The sequence below is a fragment of the Elephas maximus genome, chromosome 1 (genome assembly GCF_024166365.1).
Source record: "Elephas maximus indicus isolate mEleMax1 chromosome 1, mEleMax1 primary haplotype, whole genome shotgun sequence".
Classification (NCBI taxonomy): domain Eukaryota; kingdom Metazoa; phylum Chordata; class Mammalia; order Proboscidea; family Elephantidae; genus Elephas; species Elephas maximus.
In genome coordinates this window covers 220,616,910-220,639,692 of record NC_064819.1, presented here as the reverse complement: position 1 = coordinate 220,639,692, position 22,783 = coordinate 220,616,910, and the positions used below count along the sequence as shown (strand labels likewise).

Here is a 22,783-nt window from a genome sequence, read left to right as displayed (position 1 = left end):
CTTATTAAACATTCAAATGAAATATTATATAGGGTGGCAAACTGGCTTAGAATTCAGGGAAGAAGTACAGGTTAGAGTTACAAATTTCGGAGTCATGAAGTTGAAGGGGATCATCTAGATCATCTAGAGAAGACGTCCAAGGGTTGAGCTTTGAGGCTCTCCTCTCACTTGCTAACAGAGGTGGAAGAAAAAGAGGAGAGAGGGCAAAGAGATGAGGGCAAACTAGCAATGAAAAAAAGGAGAGGTGGAAATCCTGGTGGAGTATCCTAGAAGCCAAGTGAGCAAAACATTTCACAGAGAAGGAGCGCTGGACTGTGTCAAACACTGCTAATACAGGTCAGAGGAGATGAGAGTTGAAATATGACCCCTGGATTTTTGTAACAATGCTTTTCACTGGTGATCTTGGTTAAGTCAACTGGAGGGGTTAAAATACTGACAGGAATGGGTTTAAGAGAGAATGGGAGGAAACTGGACATAGCAAATCTAGGAAACACTTCATGCTCACATTCCAGTTAAGTATAGTATCTTATTGCCTACTTCACCTGAAAATTTTCCTTATCAAATTATCTTCATAAAAATTTTACTCTCCAGTGAAGAATCCACAACTATCTAAATATATGAAATCTGTTATTTTGAGGGAAGGAGAGGAGAAGAGGACTTGGGGGGAGAACAGGAATTAAAAATTGGTGGAATAAATAATGGTATATTAAAATTCATGCACTGCCAAAACTAAACAAAGATGATTCCAGTTAGTCACAGACATAAAAGTTTTAATAATCGCCCAGAATCCTGAACACACACCTGTGCGTGTGTGCACACACACACACACACACTCGCAGGAGCCTATTCCTCACCATTTGGAGACTCTGAATGGGCTGGGGCCTGGGGACTTTCGGTTTTTGAAAGCTCCATAGGTGACTATGGCATTTGAAAGCACCACAGTCTAGTTCGGGCTGAGAATCTCTAGAATACAACTGCTTAAAATATAAAATAAACCAAAACAATGAGACCCCACTAACAAATTCAATAGTAAAGTCACTGTATTGAATTCTTTTCAAAGGACAAGTGGGATTGGGGGGGGGGCGGTACATGCTGAATGGGGGTGACCTCATAATATTTTCCAAGCTACAATTATACTTGGAACATTCAGTGGGGATACAAATACGTCCCTGTTCTAAAGGACTAATGGTTAATCTACAAACTTTCATCAATATTCAAGAAAACAAATACTTATCTTCCACCTCCTGATATGAATAAATTTTAGTTTTCAACTGAAGATTAAATTATTTGAGTTAGATAAAATGTAGCACAGACATTGTCTCTATTTGAATTAACACAGATATAATTCAGTATTATACAAATATCAACTAATCTATTTCAGAAGAGGATAATCAACTGAGACAGATTTAAAACCAACTTTCTCATTCACAATTCCAACTAAAAAGGAATGTTGCATTAAGTGACATGTCAGGGAGGGTGAAAGAGACAAATATGAGCAACAGGATTCAAATTTCTCTTTGAGTTAAATTATTCCAAGACTCAGGTAGCAATTTAGACTTTGATATGACTATATTATAAAAATAAAAAAGAGAATGCTTGGTTAATTCCTCAATATCTGGTCAAAGAAGGCGAATTTATCATAGTAGTCAAGAGTCAACTAATCTCTTATTAAAATGTGTGTTTTTATGGATTTTCGTTTGCAGAAATCTTAAAGGGAAAGTCAGCATTAACTGCAGGTAAAACAAAGTGTTATGAACATAAAAAAATCCCAAATCCAAAGCTATTATTAGGAAGATAGGGTAACTCTTACTATTCAAACTTCAAGTTATATGATAAGAAAATTCAAATAAAAAATTTATATAGATACTCTCACATGTTCTTAAGGTAACAGTATTTGGGGCAACATTTAAAAAGTATCATTAAAAGATGAAATAATTATGCCGATGTCCATTTCTGCTGTGAAATCAAATATATGCTAATAATCTCGGCATGGAAAACTATCCCACTTTCAGTGTTAATATTACCTTGTGTGTAGGCAGCATCATCAGATCCCATACTCAGTTTCCGTGCTTCACTCATTCTATCCACATGTGCTAAAGCAGGGTCCGCGAGGTGCTGAATGTTCTCTGTTTCTACATAATGATCAGGATGGTTTAGAAGATTTGTAAGTTCAAAGGTAGGGGACACCACCCCTGGTGAAACTGCAGGGGGCTTATTGGGAGAAACGGTAATTTTGAAAGTGTATTTTGTATTGGGTTGAGTAACTACCACTCGAGGAGAAGCTGCAGAGTTACTGCCTACTGCCCGACTTTTGGGAGGGTGGTGATGAATAAAGGCAGGACCCATGCTCACTTGCCCAGACATATTCCTGGAGGCAGCAGATGCTCCAGAGTTTGTGGATATGAAGAGGGTGGGCTGATTCCGCATGCCCTGCTCATCTCCTGCGGCAGCATTGGCTGAAATATAGACCTTGGGCTGACTACGGGACATCACCTCATCGGTATTTGGGGGGCTGGCAGCTATGTAAACAGTGGGCTGATTTCGATTTAAGGTCTGGCTGTTGACCGAAGAGGAACTGCTGGAGGTTCGAGGTCCAGAGGAACGCAGTTTTGAAGAACTGTTTCTTTGTGGGGGTTCAAGTTTGATTTCAATCTGGTTTTTTCGAGGTCCTGTTGAAATATTCTGAATGTTGTATTGGCTGTGGGCTGAAGACTGAGAGCTACCAGATGAATGAATCGTTGGTGGCTGTGGCGTAGTAGGTGAACTGATGGGCATGTAGACGTGAGAGGTCTGGTGGCCTTGCTGATTTGGCTGTTGGGCTGAGGTATGTGACAGAGGATTAGACGTAGGGTAAGTAGTCCAGGGACCAGGTTGTGAAGGTTGATAGACTTGTTGAGGGTTCATGGGATTAAACTGAGATACCCAGCCAGAATGCTGTTGTGTCTGCCGAGCTGTACCACTAGGAGTTGTAATGTAAGGCCTAATATAGATAGAATTTCCCTGTGGACTATTAAGTACAGGTGGAGGTACACCATGTATGTGCAAAGATGTAGGAGTGTTACGACCAGTCTGGATATTTGGGGCTAAAGTTACCATAATGGGATTAAATCTGGGGGTCTGTTGAGAAAGGTTAGATGTTCCTTTGCTGCCTAAGTGAAATCCAAGATGTGGTGCTGAATTTGAAGCACCAGATGCACTGGACATTCCAAAAACATTAAAACCTTGAGGAACTTGAGCTGGTGCTGTCTGTGGCTCCTGCTGAAAGAGTTCATTATTGGACTGACCACCTTGAAGTTGTCCATCACTGATGCTGTGCGTTAGAGTCCTACTTCCATTCATTCTATTTCCTTCTCTTCCATGGTGGTAAACGTTCTGTGACTGCAAGTCCAAGTTGAGAGAAGTCATGTGATTGCGTAGACCAGAAATTCCAGAATCATCCGAAAAATTCAAGTCTCCTTCACCATAAAGATACCTTGTACTCTCCTGAGAGAGAACTGCACAGCAGGCATCCAGGTTATTATTATTCTATAAAACAAAATAAAAGCAGCTTGATGTTAACCAGAAGCTAATGCTTACACTGTCAGCACTACTAAAATATTATGTGATTAACAAGGGAAGGGTTAATACAATTATAACAGATATATTGAAACTTTCTATTTGAAAAGAACTATTTATACGCAAAAAGTTGAATTAAAAATCCTCATTGGTAATGGAAAAGCTGACTAGCAACAGTGGAAAGTGAAACAAATCACTGTTCTGTTTTAGGAACTATTTTCAAGTTAAATGCACTCATGAAATACAGTGAATTATAGCCTAACTGAACAATGTAATATAAACATCAAAGAAATTATTCAACTTTAAGTATATAATACTGTATAACTAAACTTTTAAAAAGAGTTAATAATACAATTTAACATTTCTAGAAGTATTTGGAAGAAAATATTCTATCAATGCTGGCATATTCAAGTATTACATAAATTCTTTTCAAGTAATGATCTTTTAAAAAATATTTGTAATATTTAAATTAAAATATTTAAATCTAAAATCCTTACCAAAGCCATCTCAATTCCTCAATGCTTCCCCTTAACTTGTATAAAATATAAATATGTATGTGTAAATATATGTGTGTGTGTATATGTATACACACACACATATATATATGAAATATAGGCTCAAGGCAGCCTCCGGAGTAACTTAGTTCATATCTCTGCCTTTAGACAGCACCATACAAATCTACTCCAAAGAAATGAAAAACGATAACTGTTTAAAAAAAAGTCCTCTAAAGAGACTGTTAACCACTATATATAATACGGGCAGAAACCCTGGAGCGTAGTGGTTAAGTGCTACGGCTGCTAACCAAAAGGTCAGCTGTTCGAATCCGCCAGGCACTCCTTGGAAACTCTATGGGGCAGTTCTACTCTCTCCTATAGGGTCACTATGAGTCGGAATTGACTCGACGGCAGCGGGTTTGGATTTTTTATAATACGGGCAGCACTCTGTTCAAGGCCATAGAAGACTCAATGACATATAAAGCCTAACTTTTCCCTTAGAAAAGGTTGAAATTCAACTAGGGAGACAAATCATGCATTCTTGAGAAGGTAACATTATCAAAACATGAGTATGTGCCAAATAAGAGGTAGCAGTGACGTTCAATAAAGAGAGTTAATACTTCAAGCCACTGTAGAAAGGACTGGGTTAACGAGGGAGGTATGGCCTGATTGGTTTCATAGAATATGTAAGATCTGGATAAAAAAAAACCCAAACCCAGTGCCACTGAGTTGATTCCGACTCATAGCGACCCTATAGGACAGAGCAGAACTGCCCCATAGAGTTTCCAAGGAGCACCTGGTGGATTTGAACTGTCAACCCTTTGGTTCGCAGCTGTAGCACTTAACCACTATGCCACAAAAAAAAAAAAAGAATTCTTGGTGAAAGGATGGCATGAGTAAATGTGACCAAACCAAACTTGGTGCTGTCAAGTCGATTCCGACTCATAGTGATGTTATAGGACAGAGTAGAACTGCCCCATACAATTTGCAAGGAGTGCCCGGTGGATTCAAACTGCTGACCTTTTGATTGGGAGCCGTAGCTCTTAACCACTATGCCACCAGGGTTTCCATAAATGTGACAGTAAGGTTAAAAAAAAATAAATAAATAAAGGCATGTTTTGAACAAGGCCAATGGAACAGATGCGGCTGGAGTTAAAGGTTCATATCGAAAATTTTGTGCTACAAACTGGTGGTGGAAAGCAGATTGGGATTAAATAATGAAGGATTCTGAAAAGTGAGTCATTCTAGAGTTTGGACTTTGTTACAGGCAGTGGGGGAGTGCCAATGAAAGTAAATGGACCGAGAAATAAAGACATAAGGGTATTTTGGGAAGGTAATTCTGCTGATACTTAGGATGATTAGGAAAGGGAAAACCTTTTGACGAGAAGACCACTTAGCAGACATGAAATACTGAGTGTTTGACAGTGGAAATGAATTACAAAAGTAGTCAACACAACTTGGCCACAAGACAGAAAAATTCAGAGAAGACTGGAGTAACACGAGCCTGACAGAAAGAGGACGATGTTAGACATTAAAAATAAATAACCAAATCAAAATGTCTATAGTTTTGATATGAGATAAAATCTTACTAGAAAGGACTGGACTAAAAAGGCATCTTAAGGTCTTGTTAAGAAATGAACAAGTAACACAAAAGAAAACATTTGTGAATAAGGTTTAACTTTGAATAATTAACAATTTAAATGTTTCATGCTATCAAAATTCTTCTATCCTACTTCGAATGGACATATCCTGCTTTTTGAAATAAAATTTTAAAATTGATCCCAATCTCTATCAACTGATTACTCCTCATTGTAGTAGGCCTTACTTTTTGCCAAACCTAATTGGTGCTTTTTGCTTCAGGCTAACCTTATTGATATTCCTAGTAAATTCTTTCTCCTTCCTAGCCTTAACTCACAGAAATCCCATTCCTCCTCTAACCTCCTGCCAACAATGCCAAATTAAAATGTACATACCCTATCAAATCAAATCCCACACCTTCTTTTTAAAAGCGTGATGATCACATTTTCAAAGTCTTCCTTTAAGTCTCTCATCCACCACACAGAGTCATACAATGCCTGCCTGCCTTTTTGTGATCTTAAAACTGACTGGTGGATCCAGATGTTGCTGGCTTGATCCATCTAATGATTTTAGCAGCCACATCACTGTTTAGAACAGCTTCAGGTGGGCTCCTATGCACATATGGCATGAACCCGGTAGCTTTCATAGCTTCCTGATGATGACAAGATGTGCAAGTTCACCTTGTACATTTCCTCAGACCTGATACCAGCCATTTTTCAAAGGATCCCTAGTTAGTTTTAGTGGGAAACTGTATTTTGAGAACTCCCTTTAAGTATATCAAAAGGAGTGAGATATGTGTTTAAAAGGTTGGGAATCATTTTTCTTTTTTTGGTACAAATCTGCATTCCCTTCATAGCTACAAAAAGTCTGTATCATTATTTCCAGTTCCTCTTTAATCTTCCCCAAGCTCCTCACACAGACACAGAAATTACGCAGTATCACAGTATACTCTATGATCACCCTTCTCAAACTCCAATTCATTTATTCCTTCAACCAACATTCACTGGGTATCCATTAGGCAAGAAGAAAGGAATATAATCCCTGCTCTCAAGGATCTCAGTCTTGGGTACACAAATGAATGTAAGACAGAATGACAGGCGTTGTTATGTTGTTGTTGAGTCAATTCTGATGCACAGCAACCCTACGTGTGCAGAGTAGAACTGCTCCATAGAATTTTCAAGGCTGTGATCTTTTGGAAGCACATCACCAGGCCTGCCTGGGGTTCTGGGTGGATTTGAACTGCCAAAGTTTAAGCTATCCGTCAAGTGCTTAAATGTCTGTGCCACTCAAGGACTCCTAGGCGTCACTGTAGAAACATGTATAAGGACTATGGGTGGAAGTCATTCGAGAAGGCTTCAACTAAGGTGATGGCACTCAGACACCAAGTTTCACAAATACTGAAAGAACAATATTTAACACATTATTCTAAAAATAAAATAGCAAATTTTAAACTTATAGGTTCAGTCATATTTAAAAAGTAAAAAAAAAGCAAAATAAAATTCTATTAAAAAACAAAGTGCCAACTACACGGTATTTTCATACTGTGTGAGGTTAAGATTTAATTACCAAATATAAGAATAAATTTTAAAGACAGAAATTACATTTGCTGATAATACGGCTATCTTAGAGATCTACGATGCAAGGAAATGATGCAAACAGTTCCAAAATGAGGGATCTAAGTAGTAAACAAAGGCAAGAAGAGGACAACAGATGATAGATACTTCTGTTCTAAGAAGCAAGCTGTTTAAGAAGGAAGTGTATACAGAGTGAAATGGCAGTGTGGCATGATCACTTAACTCTAATTTCTTATACTGTATATATTAGGATTTTTTGTCTAGAAAGAGTTCCAAACCAGGATAATTATAGGGAAGACCTCTCAACAGAAAGGACAGAAGCCTAACCAAATGAAAAGGGAGTGCAGTCCCCAACAGTGAGCTGTTACCAAATAAGCAGATGTTATACAACAACTAGAGAGAGCTGAATTAACCTTTATAGGTAACACTGGTAACTGTTTAGGGTGATGGAAATTTTGGCAGTGGATATAATGGATACTGGTGACGGTTACACAACATGATTAATGTAACTGGTATTACTGAATTGTACACATGAAAGATGATGAACTGGCAAGTGTTGTGTTATCTGTATTTTTACAATTAAAAATATACCTAGTTTGATATACATGCACCCTAGTTGTATCCCCATAGGAGGTCCCGCCATTCCCTCGTCATGTTTCTTGTTGTATCAGCTAAAAAGCACATTACCTGGATGTCCAGATGATTATGAACTCAGTTTAAAAGCTAATTTGCAAGCAAACAGATTTCATTCCACCCGGCATACTACAGGGGGTTTGTTTTGGTAAAATCAGATTAACACAAACCAAACCCAGTGCCGTCGAGTCGATACCGACTCATAGCGACCCTATAGGACAGAGCAGAACTGCCCCATAGAGTTTCCAAGGAGTGCCTGGTGGATCTGAACTGCTGACCCTTTGGTTAGCAGTCATAGCGCTTAACCACTATGCCACCAGGGTTTCCTAGTGAAGGTGGTATTACTGGATGCCCAAAGGAAATTCAAAATGATCTATTTTCTATTTTTTGGTAAAGCTGAAAAGCATGCTTAATTATTTTATCTTCTCAATAGGTAATATCATTAACAGAGATCAAAACAACAGAAAAAAATACGCTGAGAAGTACTACTCCTAACTCCATCAGGCCAGCTCCCTCTTGCCTACTATGCATAGCCATCTTTTTTATTTTTGATTCTTCCAGTATTTCTTCGGACTGGGCAGTGTTTTGTTCTGTTGTCCATAGGGTTGCTGTAAGTCAGAACCGACTGGATGGCACCTAACAACATATTTCTTTATGGAAACAGGAGAAAATATACACGTCTCTATCACTCCTCCCTCCATTCCCCTTCTGTATGCACTGCCCTGCATCTTGTTTCCTTGACTTCACACATCCTGAAAGTACATATACTGCCAGAGTATCTAGAGCTTATTTTTTTTTATTTAATATTTTTATAATTCTAAAGAAGGCTCTAGGTTTTCCTCCCAGCTAAGGTACTTCAGGATCTCTATGGCACAGCTATAGAGAACGTTCTGGACAGCTCTTTCAATATCAAGTTTTAGAAAATTTACTGAAGCATCTACAGTATTTTCTTATTAGTTTTTTAATGACTCACTGAATACTCTCAGTATAACTTTACCACAAAATTCTGTTTTATCTGAAAAATTAGGGAGTGGTACCTGGGTTTTAGAGGAGGTGATCTTTTCCCCACTGTCTCTGCTTCTTCCCCATACTTTAACTTCTGACCCCATTTTTATTTTATCTTTCCATTCTCACTTTCTTCTCTCACATCTATACTGAAAAATATGAACTGCTGATTCATCCACCAAACATTTATTATGGGCCTTCTTTGGAGCCCTGGTGGTGTAGTGATTAAGAGCTCGGCTGTTAACCAAGAGGTCAGCAGTTCGAACGCACCAGCTGCTCCTTGGAAACCCTATGAGGCAGCTCTTCTCTGTCCTATAAGGTTGCTATGAGTTGGAATCAACTCAACGGCAAAGCATTTGTTTTTTTTTGGTTTTACTATCACTACTGCTATTAGTATTGGCTGCTAACAATTACTGAGCACTCATAACAAATCAGGTACCCTACTAGTTGCTTTACAGGCATTAATGTATTTAATTCTCTATGAAATTTTTTTTACTCCCATCGTACAGTTGAGGAAAATGAGGATCAGAGTGGCTAATTAAATTACTGCTAATAACTGTCAGAAATTGATCTCAAGTTTATCACTAAAACATGTACTCTTAACCACTCTACTATAGAAACTGCCAGGCATGTTCGGAGAATACCACGCAATTCAGGGTGACTAACTGGAGGAGGGACTGGGCAAGAGATCAAGCTGCAGAAGGCGACAGGATTCTAGATCACAGCCCTAGCCAAGATGTACGGACTTTATTCTGAAGGGTATGGAACCGTAAAATTTGCATTTAGAAAGACACTTTGGCACAAGTGAGGAGAATGGATCCAAGGGGTTAAAACTGGGCTAAAACAAAAGGCAGGTAGACCAATTAAAAGTACCAAAACCAAACCAAACCCAGTGCTGTTGAGTCGATTCCGACTCATACCGACCCTACAGGACAGAGTAGAACTGCCCCATAGAGTTTCCAAGGAGTGCCTGGTGGATTCAAACTGCTGACCCTTTGGCTAGCAGCTGTAGCACTTAACCAATATGCCATCAGGGGTTCCATTAAAAGTACAGATAAGGTTAATAAGAGCGTGAACAAAATATAATTACTTGGTACCCATGTAGATATTGAGCCTCTTGGAAGTTTCATACAATTGTAAACTTCAAAAATCATTTGTCAAGAGTAAGTACACCCGACTGAGCCCAAAATACTTTTTATAACTGTTTTAAGAAGCTAAAAAATGGGTTTTGTTGGAAAAATTTCCCGTGTAATTAAATGGGAAGACACATCTATCACTAAGTATTTGAAATTATGAGATTTCTAAAATTTTTTATACCAATAACAATGCAAAAACTTATCAGAAGCTTATGATATTAATTGGAAAACTTACAAGTTAAATAAAAATGATAAAAACAGGGTTTTTTTGTCCCTTAGAATTGGGACCTTCAGTGCTGTTTAGTCAAATTCCTTCACTTTATATAGATTTCAGAAAACTAAATTATAAAGAGCGAACATGACTTGCTGACTACACTTCAGGTGTCCACTTATTAGAGTCCAAGTTTCCCAACTCACTATTTAATGCTTTTCTCACTTCCATGTAAAGATTCGGAATTTGAAAAAGTTGTCCCGGCAAAATAGAAGGGAGGGAAGTGAAGTGAGCTCACAGCTTGTAAGTATGGATCATACATCAATGCTTACATTTGGATCTATATAATCCTCATACCTACTCTCTGAGGAGGTATCAGCCATAAAGTACAGATGGGGCACGGAGAGCCTAAATAACCTGCCAAAGGCCACTTGACTGCTGGACACCAAAGCCCACGTCTTTTCATTAGAGCACACTAATTCCAACAAAAAGATAACTTAAAAGAGTTTTCTTCCAGTATTTAAAATAAATACCAGGTTTGTATTAATAAATTCAGAAATCATTGAACACTGACCTGTAACATGCACCTGGATACAACAACTTCAGGTACTTCAGGGAATTTTTGTCGCAGGTCATGCAAAACCTGAAAATCAATTTGGTGGCTTCCTTGGGCCATTCGTATATTGCCTGATCAGAACTATTGTACGGTAGGCAATTCTAGGCCTTAGTGGAAATAGTACTCATCTCTTCTGTCCAAGCATTTTCTGTGAAAGGAAAAAAAAAAAAAACTTTAATGAGAACTGATTAGAGCATAAATATTGTTGTGGATTTAAAACTTCAATACAAAATGGTATGTGCCTTAGCACCTAACATTTAATATAAACTATAAATACATTGTTTAGGTCTATAATGCTTTCCATACAGTTATACTGTCTTTTCAGTTTGTAACTCCTGATGGCACACTTCTATACGGTCTAATTCCTCAATGTCCACAGGGTCTACAATGGCTATGTCAAAAGGCATTCAAATATGAAATTACTGTCAAGGTTGTCTTCCCTCATTCTTTTAAAAGGGGGAATGAATACCGATTTTTTCTTCATGATTAGAGGACAGCCTATTTAAAATTCTTAGTTCGGATCCTGAAAATGTATGGTTCTACGCATTACTTTGTATGCTTTGTCTAAAACTTAATGATCTATAACTCAATAATTTGATACTTTGTCTTAACTTTCAGATATAGTTAATCCTTAAATGCATAATCAATTCATTCTCAGTGGCTTAGTAGCTTTTTATTCCCTCCGATTCTATTAAATCAGTATTTAAAAAGACTGGGGCTTGGGCCCAAATCCTAGAGACTGAATTGGTCTGGGGTGTGGCCTGGGTATATGGATATTTAAAAGCTTCCCAGGTAATTCTTGTGTGTGGCCAAAGCTGAGAACTACTACCTTATTTTTATTTTTAATGACCTAATGTAAACCATGTTTAATCTTGAAAGTTCCTCTCGAATATAAACAACACATAAATACATTTAACCTAAATAACATATTGAAAATATTTAAAATCCATGCCATTTGATTAATAATTAAAATACATTTCGTATTAGAATCAAGAAAATCTTTTTAAAGTGAATTTCTTATCTATAATACTTCTCTTTTATCTCTTTAACATTAGCTTAAAAAAGTAAAGATTGTAATCAGAGCTCCATGAATGCAGAGCGTGTACCCAGCACTCTGTAGAGTCTTCAGCCTAAGAGCAGGTATTCAATTTTTTAAGTAGACTCAGTTATCATAGAACTCCTGAGTCAAAAGAAGAAAAGCTTGTTTAGATATCATATACAGTCAACTTCAGTTTTTTATTGTTAATTGATTACATTTTATTTCTTTTCTCCATGTGACTTCAACTTAGCCACGATCTCATAGGTTTAAAACCACTGCCAACCAAGTTATCTGCCTTATAAATTTCCCAAACCGCTTTATTTCCACGTAACACACACTCTCTCAAACACACACAATTTTAGCACTCAAAGTAGTGTTTCTATAAATGGCTGCAAGAGAATAGAGATGCCTTACTGGAAATTAGTAAATAATACTAAAAAATAACACGGGGTGATAAATGTGCTACAATATTGCTCATCTTAAAAACCCTCCCTTGACTCCACCACCCTCCCTCTCCAGCTATCAGCCTATTCCTCTGCCCACATACTTCTGGACGAAAACTGCTCGCGAGAGTTGTTTATACTCAGTGTCTTCGCTTCCTCCCTCTTAACCTCTTTTAAACCTATCCCAATCAGGCTTTCAAAGCCTTTCTCCACTGAAGCTACACTTTCCAAGGCCACCAAAATCCTGCAGGTTGTCAAACCCAATGGTTCTCAGTCTGCCTCTAACTAGACCTCTTGGCAGTTTATGACACAGTCAATAAATCCCTCATTCTTTAAACTACTTCTTCACTTGGCTGCTGCCATTTATACTCTTGTGTTTTTCCTCCTACCCAGTGGCTGTTCCTTCTTAGTTTTCTTTGCTGGAGCCTTCTCTCCTGGACATCTAAATGTATGGAGAACGTATCTACGGTTTCTTTCCGAGTACACACACCTACAGTTATTTTCAAGGTAACTTCATTCAAACAGTGCTTTGGACAGCATGTATGTTCTGAGACTTGGCAAATTTATACTTCCAACCCCAATCTCTCCCCTGAGCTCCAGACTAACATAGCCAACTGCCTACACTTGACATCTCCTTTTAGATATCTAAAACTTATTTCAAACTGAGTATGTCCAAAATTGATATTTAATTTCCCCTCCCCATCCAATCCAACTCTTTCCCCGTCTTTTCCATGTCAGTGAATGGTACCAACCGTCCATTCATCCAGTTAGCCTTTCTCTCTCATCCCACAGCTCACCCACCGTCAATTAACATTGGCTGTTTCCACAAAAGTATTCTGAATCTGACCATTTTTTCCCCACCTCTTTTGCTGCTCTTGTCTAAGCCACCGTCATAACTCACCTAGACTACTACTGCAAAGGGGGCAGTGACGGTTCAGTGGCAGAATTCTCACCTTTCACGTGGGAGACCCGGTTCAATGCCTAGCAATGCATCTCATGTGCAGCCACCACCTGTCTGTCAGTGAAGGCTTGTGTGTTATATGATGCTGAACAGGTTTCAGTGGAGTTTCCAGACTAATGTGAACTAGAAAGAAACTCCCAGTAATCTACTTCTGAAAATCAGCCAGTGGAAATCCTGTGAATTACAACTGTCTGATCTGCAACTGATCAGGTCATGGATGGTGCAGGACTGGGCCACGTTTTATTCTGCTGTGCACGGGTTGCCATGAATCAGGGTCGACTCAACACAGGGCAGCCAACAACAGAACGACTGCAAACTGGTCTTCTCCCTGCCTGCATTCCTTGCTGCGCTCATTGCCTACCCCCACAGTCTTTTCTCTACAAGGTACCTCACAGCAATCACTCCCTCTGCTCAAAATTCTCCATCACAAGGTTCCTGGCTAACTTAACCCATTGCTATCCAGGTGATTCTGACTCACAGCGACCCTACCCTAACTTCATCTACCACTCTCCTCCTTGTTTCCTCAGTTCCAAATGGCCTTCTTAAAGAAGCCAATCTCATCCCTCCCTTAGGGCTTTTGGTCTTGCTGCTTCTTCTGCCTGGGATACTTTTCTCTCAAAAACTTGCATGGCTCCCTCTTCCTTAACTATTTCGGATCAAATGTCACCACCTCAGAGACAGCTTCCCTGACCAATCTACCTCAAATAATGCCACACTTCTGCCCCCACTGCCATCACTTCCTCCTACCCTGCTTTTTCTTCACAGCAGTGGAAAATGCTTCTGTGGAAAATGAAGATTTTGTTTTATAACCCTACCCCATATACACCATACTTCTCCAGTGTATCCATCCAATTACTTCACAAGTTTTTGCTTAAATCAGTATTTAGTGTGCATAAGTTAAAAGAGAAAGGAGCAAAAAAAGTGAACTGGATGACAGATATCAGAAGAGCAACCAGAAAGCAGCACAGAGATAAAGCAATGAAGAAACATGTATCTAATAGAGGATTTCCAAATGAAAAGATTCAAGAGAATGAGGGAAAGGTAAAATTCAGAGATAAGAGCTAAGAATTTTTTTAGCACTGAAGACATGTCCTCACGTTGAAAAATACACTAAGTTCTAAATAGAAAACATATTTGCACCTATACTGTAGTGCAACTACAGAATGCCAAAGATTCTATCTTAAAAAACAACAAATGAGAAAAGAGTTGAAACCTACAAAAGAATAACAACTAGGCTGATGAACTCCTAATCAGTAACAGCAGATTCCAAAAGGGAATAACACACACGCATTCTGAGGGTGGAGGTTTAGCTGCCTGTTCACTGGTAAGTCCTTCCAGAATCAGGGCTATTCAATAACCTCACTTAATGATGTGTTCCTCAGGTAGACATACAGCCTAGCTCCTCTCCTTTCCACACAGATAACTGCTTATCTAATTTTAATGTGCTGAACCTTTGACCTAGCAATTCCACTTTTAGGGATTTATCTAAGGAAACAATCATCCAAAGACATACATATAAAGATTTTTATTATAGCACCATTTATAGTAAACTCAGAAACAAATAGAAGATTGACTAAAAAAGTTACAGCATGTTCACACATTGGATTAGGTAAAAATGCTGCGAGGTATGAGGTTCATCTAAATGTACTGACATGGACCATTAACACTGCCAGACGGGAAAAAAGCGTATTACTGAACAGTGTAAATACAATCCCAATTACATACTGACGAAAAGACTTTACGCTATACATTTTAAGATTGTTTGAAATTTTACACTGAAAAAATTAATTTTAAAAAGAGTTAAAACGGGGGGGGGCATACCTCCGAATATCCTATGTAGTAGGCTGCTACGAATGTCATAAATACCGACAAATGGAATAATCTCTGAACACTCAAGGTATCTGTAACACTAAAAAGTGAATATCCTACTTAACATATGATGACAAGATTTTCTCTTTAAGATTACTATGACCTTACAGATGAAGTCTGGGAAGTTTTTTTTTTGGGCTTTAAATCCATCCCTTATTTCTGCAGGCTATTTTAATTACTCCTTTGAACAGTCCATACCTATGTGTATTACATGAACTTGTGCCCTAATTTCAAGCAACCCTCAATTTCAGTCACTGTGGAATCCAGATATCCAGCTTTTAATAAGGCCACATGTTAAATAAATACCTACTGAATGGCCATCTGCAATATTTCTATGTGGTAGGGTAGCAGGAAACAAGCATTTGGAGTTCTCTAAAGTGTTTTTTTTTTTTTTTTAAATGTTAGAAAAGATTATGATTCGATTAAGAAATAAAAAAACACATTTAACAATTCCAATTTTAAGAAATTACTTGAAAACTCAATATATCACTCATCTTGTCACATATCATTCCTCAAAGCACTTTTCAAGAGCTGTTATTAAATGTTACAAGTAAAAACTTGTTTTTAAGTTTTTGTGGCAATATGTTTGAGAAATGCTGTACTTAAAGTTAAGAAAGTTTCTTTACTGTGAATCCTGAGTTGGGGTGGCGGATGCAACACTTTCCAAACTTATTTGGGCATGATCCCATTTATATTTAAGGATCTTGAGGTAAAAAACACATGGGGAATACCATCATATAAATAAGAACAGTGTTTTGGTATCTCTCATTTGTAGGCACAGGGAGCCCTGGTGGCACGGTGGTTAAGAGCTTGGCTGCTAACCAAAAGGCTGTCAGTTCAAATCCACCAGCCACTCCTTGGAAACCCTATGCGTCAGTTCTACTCTGTCCTACAGGGTTGCTATGAGCTGGGATCGACTCAATGACAACGGGTTATTATGGCACATGAGGAGTCCCTGGGTGGTGCAAAAGGTTAATGTGCCTGGCTACTAGCTGAAAGGCTGGAGGTTCGAGTCCACCCAAAGGCACCTCAAAAGAAACGCTTTGGGGGGTGGGTGGCGAAGATGCTTAAAAGTATTATGCAGTGCACAGTTACTTGCAGGTCTACAGTCAAGATTAAATTCTACGACCTGGACAAGCTTCCTAAAATGTTAAGTACTTTATTTAATAAATAAAGGTTTTGACATGTGTACCATGCAAAATGATGCCCTGTAGATTGCTCATTTACATATTTATCTTTTTATTTTAGGATTAAATAAACAAACTGTTCTAACACATCAGAGAATATAGATGTACAAGTAAGTAACTATACATGCCAGGGGCACGATCTCATTTTAGATAGCAAGAGTTGGAACCAACCAGATGAGTACAATTCGAGTCCCTGGGTGGTGCGAACGGTTAAGTGCTTGATTTTGGTGGTTCAAATTCACCCACAGGTGCCTTGTAAGACTGGCTTGGTGATCTGCTTCTGAAAGGTCATAGCCTTGAAAACACTATGGGGTAGTTCTACTCTGCACACATGAGGCCACCAGGAGTCAGAACTGACTCGAAGGCAACTAACAACAATAACACAACAAAATCAACATCCAGTGAAGAATACCGTGGAGAAAGTTAAAAGTTAAATTTTATCTAGACATTTGTCAACACTGGGAAGAAAAAAAAGAGAAGAGAGAGGATTTAACTTTCAAGCATAAATATAATTTAAACTCCTAAGTTTTAGCAGTGAGCCATATGGGCTAAAAAATATACACATTTGTATACATACATACTTTTATACATTTACTTCAAGAAAAATTAGAAAATAAACAGTGTTTAAAGTGACTACATAAAAGTCCATCGTGTACATACATATACCATAGTTTACTTAGTCATTCTTATAAAGAAATAATTCAGTTGCTCCCAATCCTTCTCTAGAAAGCTACATTAAATTTTTTTTTACAGAGCATTTCCATTATTTGGATTATTTCCTCGGCACATAGATTTTATTTAAATACTATCAATGTCAAAGTGAAAATATGACATAGGCTAACCTTTACAGTTTTATTCTAAGAGGGGTCCCCACCCCCATCTATGTATATACTTTGGGGACTTTTTTCTGTCTAACACTTGCACAGTATCTTGCTTGCTAGCACTAGTGGATTCCCATCTCATATGCACACACATCAAAAAATCACTTGTGGTAAAAAACTGGTAACAATGATTATCTCTGAGAAAGGAGAAGAGGGCCCCTAGGGGAATAAAGGTCAGGGAAAGAGACCTAAGAGATTTTCCTTTCACTGTACCTTTCTGTGCTTGTTGGAATGTGTACTACAGTCTGACGTTACTTATTTAAAAAAGGATAGACAGGAGGAAAGGGCAGGGGAAAGGGAAAAGAAGCAAAAGCAGAACCACCACCACCAGCCACACCACCCTCAGCATGTACGGGGCTTTGAAAAACTACAGTCCAGTGTTGGAGAGGTGTTTTAAACCTAATGAATTAGACCATCTAGGCATCTGTTGTTTAAAAAACAAGACAAAGCAAAACAAAACACTACTTCACCAGTAATTTTGATGGGAAGTCAGGGTGGAGAATGAGCCGTTAATTCTATTCTGACAGGGCTGATGACGTTCAAAACAGGTAAATCTTAGAACAAACATGGTGAGTGTGGAAGTAGGGGGAAAAAGTCAAAAAAGTTCCTTCCATTTCTTTAAGATATACATTTTGGTACGAAAACTGTGGACTCTCCTCATCAAGAAAAGAATGTCTCCTAGGCCAGCATTTTTCAAAGTTTGGTCTCTGGACCACCTGTATCAAAATCACTGACTTCATCCTAGACCTAGAGAGTACCTGAGTTTGGGCCCAGGTACGTTCACTGACCCTCTCTGGAACTGACTGTGATGGACCCTATGATGAGGACTGCTCATCTGAATGTTTCCTCAAATAAAGTTTGTTCCAGTTCTGTAAGACTTCTGGTTGATAATATATTAAATCAAAGACAGAGAGGGGAATAATCAGAAATCAAAATGACTATGGTCACATGATCACGTGTAAGAGGAGTCTGTAGAATTAATGAGGAGGAAAAAAAGACAGGGTTGTGGAATTTTTTGAGTTAAAAAAAAAACTGGGCTAAAGGTAATGAGGAAACCCTGGTGGCATAGTGGCTAAGTGCTACGGCAGTTCGAATCTGGCAGGCACTCCTTGGCAACTCCACAGGGCAGTTCTACTCTGTCCCATAGTGTCGCTATGAGTCGGGACCTACTCGACCTCAGTGGGTTTGGTTTTTCGGGTTTAAAGGTAATGAAATAAACCTGCTGCCGTCAAGTGGATTCCGACTCAAAGCGACCCTCTAACTGGACAGAGTAGAACTGCCCCATAGCGTTTCCAAAGCTGTAATCTTTAAGACAGCAGACTGCCACATCTTCCTCCAGCAGAGCGGCTGGTGAGTTCAAACCACCGACCTTTTGGTTACCTGTTGAGCGCTTAAACCACTGCGCCCCAGGGCTCCTTAATGATTAAAAGGGTTATTAATATTAGTCAATGGCCAAAAAGACCCTCTACCAGGAATGGTTAGAAATTTTTACATAATTTATTGCAATGAGAAAAATAAATGATGGAGGGTGTCATGGGTTGAAATGCGTCCCCCCAAAATATGTGTCAACTTGGTTAGGCCATAATTCCCAGTATTGTGTGGTTGTCCTCCATTTTGTTATTGTAATTTTATGTTAAAGAGGATTACGGTGGGACTCTAACACCCTTATTCAGGTCACATCCCTGATCCAACGGTAAAGGAAGGTTCCCTGGGGTGTGGCCTGCACCACCTTTTATCTCAGAAGATAAAAGGAAAAGGGAAGTGAGCAGAGAGGGGGGACCTCATACCATCAAGAAGGCAGTACCGGCAGCAGAGCGCTTCCGTCCACGGGGTCCCCCTGCGGAGAAGCTCCTAGTCCAGGGGAAGATTGAAGAGAAGGCTGACAGAAAGAGAAAGCCTTCTCCTGGAGCTGATGTCCTGAATTTGGACTTTTAGCTTACTTTACTGTGCAGAGGAAACCCTGGTGGCGTGGTGGTTAAGTGCTACGTCTGCTAACCAAGAGGTCGGCAGTTTGAATCCGCCAGGCGCTCCTCAGAAACTATCAGGCAGTTCTACTCTGTCCTTAGGGTCGCTATGAGTTGGAATCGACTCGATGGCCATGGGTTTTACTGTGAAAAAATTAATTTCTCTCTGTTAAAGCCATCTACTTGTGGTATTTCTATTATAGCAGCACTAGATGCTTAAGACATTTCCTCTGAAAATGTACACAACGTAGTTTCTGCAACTATGTATTTAGGAGCTTGGCACAAATGCATTTGTACAATGAACATATGTGGATCATCTTAGGTCAACTGAAGAGGCAGAAAATATATTATAAATTACAAACTGCCTTTGGGCCAGGTCTGTCTCTAAAAAATCTTTGTTTACTGTCAAGGAGGTATCACACAAAGTAAATAGTGGAGCAAAGTTAAATCCCCAGAGATTTAACTTTTAAAATAAAAGAAATAATTGGTTTTTGTCTTCTATAAATGACTTAAGATTTACACAACTTAAACTTGAGAGTTAAATACTGACCTTGCTTTTTAAGTCTTACTACAAAAAAGAAAAAAAAAAATCAATGAATAAATAAAGTGTTACTCTGAGACAGGTTTCAATTTTCCTGAAACTGGACAGCAAAATTTAAAGAAACAGTATCTACTTTAGTCATTTGTGCTTCTAAAATTTCCTGGTGAAGGAAGATGTTAGTGGATAAAAACAGAGATAACCTAATATTGCTAAATATTTCAACCTTGGTTCTATAAAAGTGGGCATTATCTCACTTAATGAGGTGAGAAAATTAAACAACCAAAAACGAGATAACGTGTATAATGCACACAGTGGTAGCTGGTTAAGTGTAAATTCCAGGATTCTATACTTTGTGTTCGTTTATCTATAAAATTCAATCTGCCACTTACTTGCAGTGCGATCTCAGGCAAATCATGATAGGATAACAGAATTATTTATTCTATGTATCTTAATTTCTACAAAGGAACAAAACCTTAGCAAACAGGGTTGCGTGCTACCCTGGTTGCAGAACACTGCAAGAGTTGGACTGACCCTTTTAGGCCTTCCTTTTGAGTGTATATGGGACAACTTGTGTAACTGGGAACTCTGACAATGCTACCTGAAAAATCAACCAATACTAGGTTGTACATAAGTGTCAGTCTAGTGGTATAAATTGTGCTATAGATGTTTATTAAAGGGATCTCTTTGGGCTGAAGGAGGGACTGGAAAAGCTCTGAAGCCAAACCCATTGCCACAGAGTCGATTCCAACTCATAGCGACCCTACAGGACAGACTAGAACTGCCCCACAGGGTTCCCAAGACTGTAATCTTTACAGAAGCAGACTGCCACATCTTTCTCCCATGGAGCAGCTGCTTTAAACCGCCAACTGTTCGGTCAGAAGCCAAGCGCTTACCTACTGTGCCACCAATGGTCCTTTCTGAGGCACAGGTACTTAAATACGGTTATAGTATGAAGCAAGGCAACCAAAGAGTAGGCAGGTTCTGGAGACAGTAAGTCACTATATCTGGTTAGGGTAAAAGAAGGGCAGGGTGGAAGACAGGGATTATGAAGTTCAGAGTGGGGAGTAGTTACAGAAGAGAACAGGCGATGAAGGCTGCAAGTGTACTGCGATCTTTATTACAGATAGCCTTGAGATACACTAACACTAAATTGTTTTTAATATTATTATGTAAATCTATGTACATATCATTTAATCTTTGCCCGCTCTTATATATGATTTTCAGTTTTACTGGAACACATTTAATTGTTAACAAAGAAAAATATATTTCATGTTATCAGAGTGAAACAGGATGAAAGATATAACTAAAATTCACTTCTCAAATGCATTAGGATTCTTCCTCATTTTACAGACAACTAGGTAAGGAGATGGTCTATTAAATTTTAACATATATGCCAACCTAGAATTCAATTCTGGTTTCTAACTGAATTACTAGAGAGGATTTTTTTTTTTTCTGTAAAACATGGGATTTTAAGAACTGGATAGGATCTTAGGAAATTATCTTCTCAAAGTATGTAATTTAAAAGGATACAGAAAGTCTTTTTATCTAGTAGATTCCTTGTCAGACTTCCTCTCCCACCCATCTATCTAATATTACCTCTTAAAACCAACCCTTGCTCACAAACAAAATTCTTCACACAAGTAACGTTAGCTTCAAAGTGGAGACTATCTGCTGTATCCTAAGTACATAGAAAGTGTATGACAAAACATCAAGAAACACTTGTTGCAATAAATCTCTAAATAAAGATCATAATACATCTAGTTTTTAAAGACTACTATATAAAGTATTATCCAGATCCCTCTCACTGATAAGGTAAACGGTCAGGGAAAATGAAGGAAACCCTTAATGAGCCGGACCGACACATCAGCCGCCAACAATGGGCTCAAACACACCGACGACCATGAAGATGGCACAGCACTGGGCAATGTTTCATTCTGTTCTACAGAAGGTTCAGGTGAGTAGGAGCTGACTTGAGGGCAACTAATAACAAGTCCCCAAACTAAAGAGTTTTCCTTACCCCAAGTTGGTTCTGCTACAACTGTTTCGATATAATACTTTGTTTTGAAAATGTACATTTGTTCCAATGCAACTGATGTATTAGGAAACGATCTGAGCATGAAGTGAATTTTACTGTGATTTCATCTGTAAAAAATACTAGGTAAATGTTGAAAATCACAGCCAGGTGAAACAAGCTGCATATGAATACACAAAATGTACACATGAACACACCTCGACCATCAGCCAGCTACCTCAGCTCACCGTGTCCCTGCGCTGTGAGTCAACACCCATCCACATCTGGCGCTACACTTCTGCTTCTGATTTCAGATCAGCTTTCTTCTACCACTTGACTCAGAAACTATGCTCACTTGTATAAGCAAACTTAAGGTCTTTTTACTGTTTGTTTATTTATTGTAATACAATATGTTTATTGTATTAACATATTTCCTAATCATTTAATATGTAAAACTGTCCTACCTTTTTTTAGGTTTCTATCTTTTTTGAATGTTCACTGATGAAGTTTTTGAATGTTGTACGTACCCCAACCCTATTTTTGCCCTTAAGTCCTGTGGTTTCTATTACATAATTTCGCACAGTGTGGTGATTTTGTGGAACGCACATGTCAAATTTTAACAGAACTGACTGTACTTCAAAACCCCTGTGACTTCAACAATTGTTAACACTAACCTCCTCAGGATGCCCAACGGGAAGGCAGAATGTTTCAACTTATCTACTTGGTTGTCCATATGATACCGACAGTTTTCTTTAACACCAATTATAATGTGTAGCTCATCTGTGGAATGGCTGATACTAGCAGAATATGCAGTGAGTTGTTCTTCAATAATATCTTCACCACAGAAAGGAACATTGATATGCAGTAACAGCGGCTGAATAACGCTGTAATTTTTTAAAGTTAAACCAAGTTTTGAAATGTTTTGGCCTTAACGAAAATTTCGAAGTTAAACCTAAAAAAAAAAGAATCATGATATTTACCTAAGTATAGACATTATTTTAAATATCTTTTACATTCCTGAAGTATTACTGGAGTAACGCATCATAAGTCAGTTAGATAATACCTGATGTGCTCCATGTGTGATT

The 22,783-nt window shown here is 38.4% G+C and overlaps 1 protein-coding gene across 6 annotated transcripts in view; it reads right to left on the bottom strand.

The window, feature by feature from the left end:
• The window catches only part of TAB2 (TGF-beta activated kinase 1 (MAP3K7) binding protein 2), an 85,474-nt gene that overhangs the window by 25,874 nt on the left and 36,817 nt on the right, over positions 1–22,783 (bottom strand). For 4 of the 6 annotated variants that reach the window (XR_007519762.1, XM_049904725.1, XM_049904811.1 and 1 more), the window contains 3 exons: positions 22,373–22,650; positions 10,761–10,950; positions 2,025–3,525 (listed from right to left, as the gene is read on the bottom strand). Coding sequence is in view for 5 of the 6 variants with exons in the window: in XM_049904725.1 (XP_049760682.1) it covers positions 2,025–3,525; positions 10,761–10,862 (1,603 nt within the window). In the remaining variant the exon portion in view is untranslated. The remainder of the gene's footprint in view (positions 1–2,024; positions 3,526–10,760; positions 10,951–22,372; positions 22,651–22,783) is intronic. The other 2 variants (XM_049904894.1, XM_049904650.1) reach the window with 1 other exon arrangement.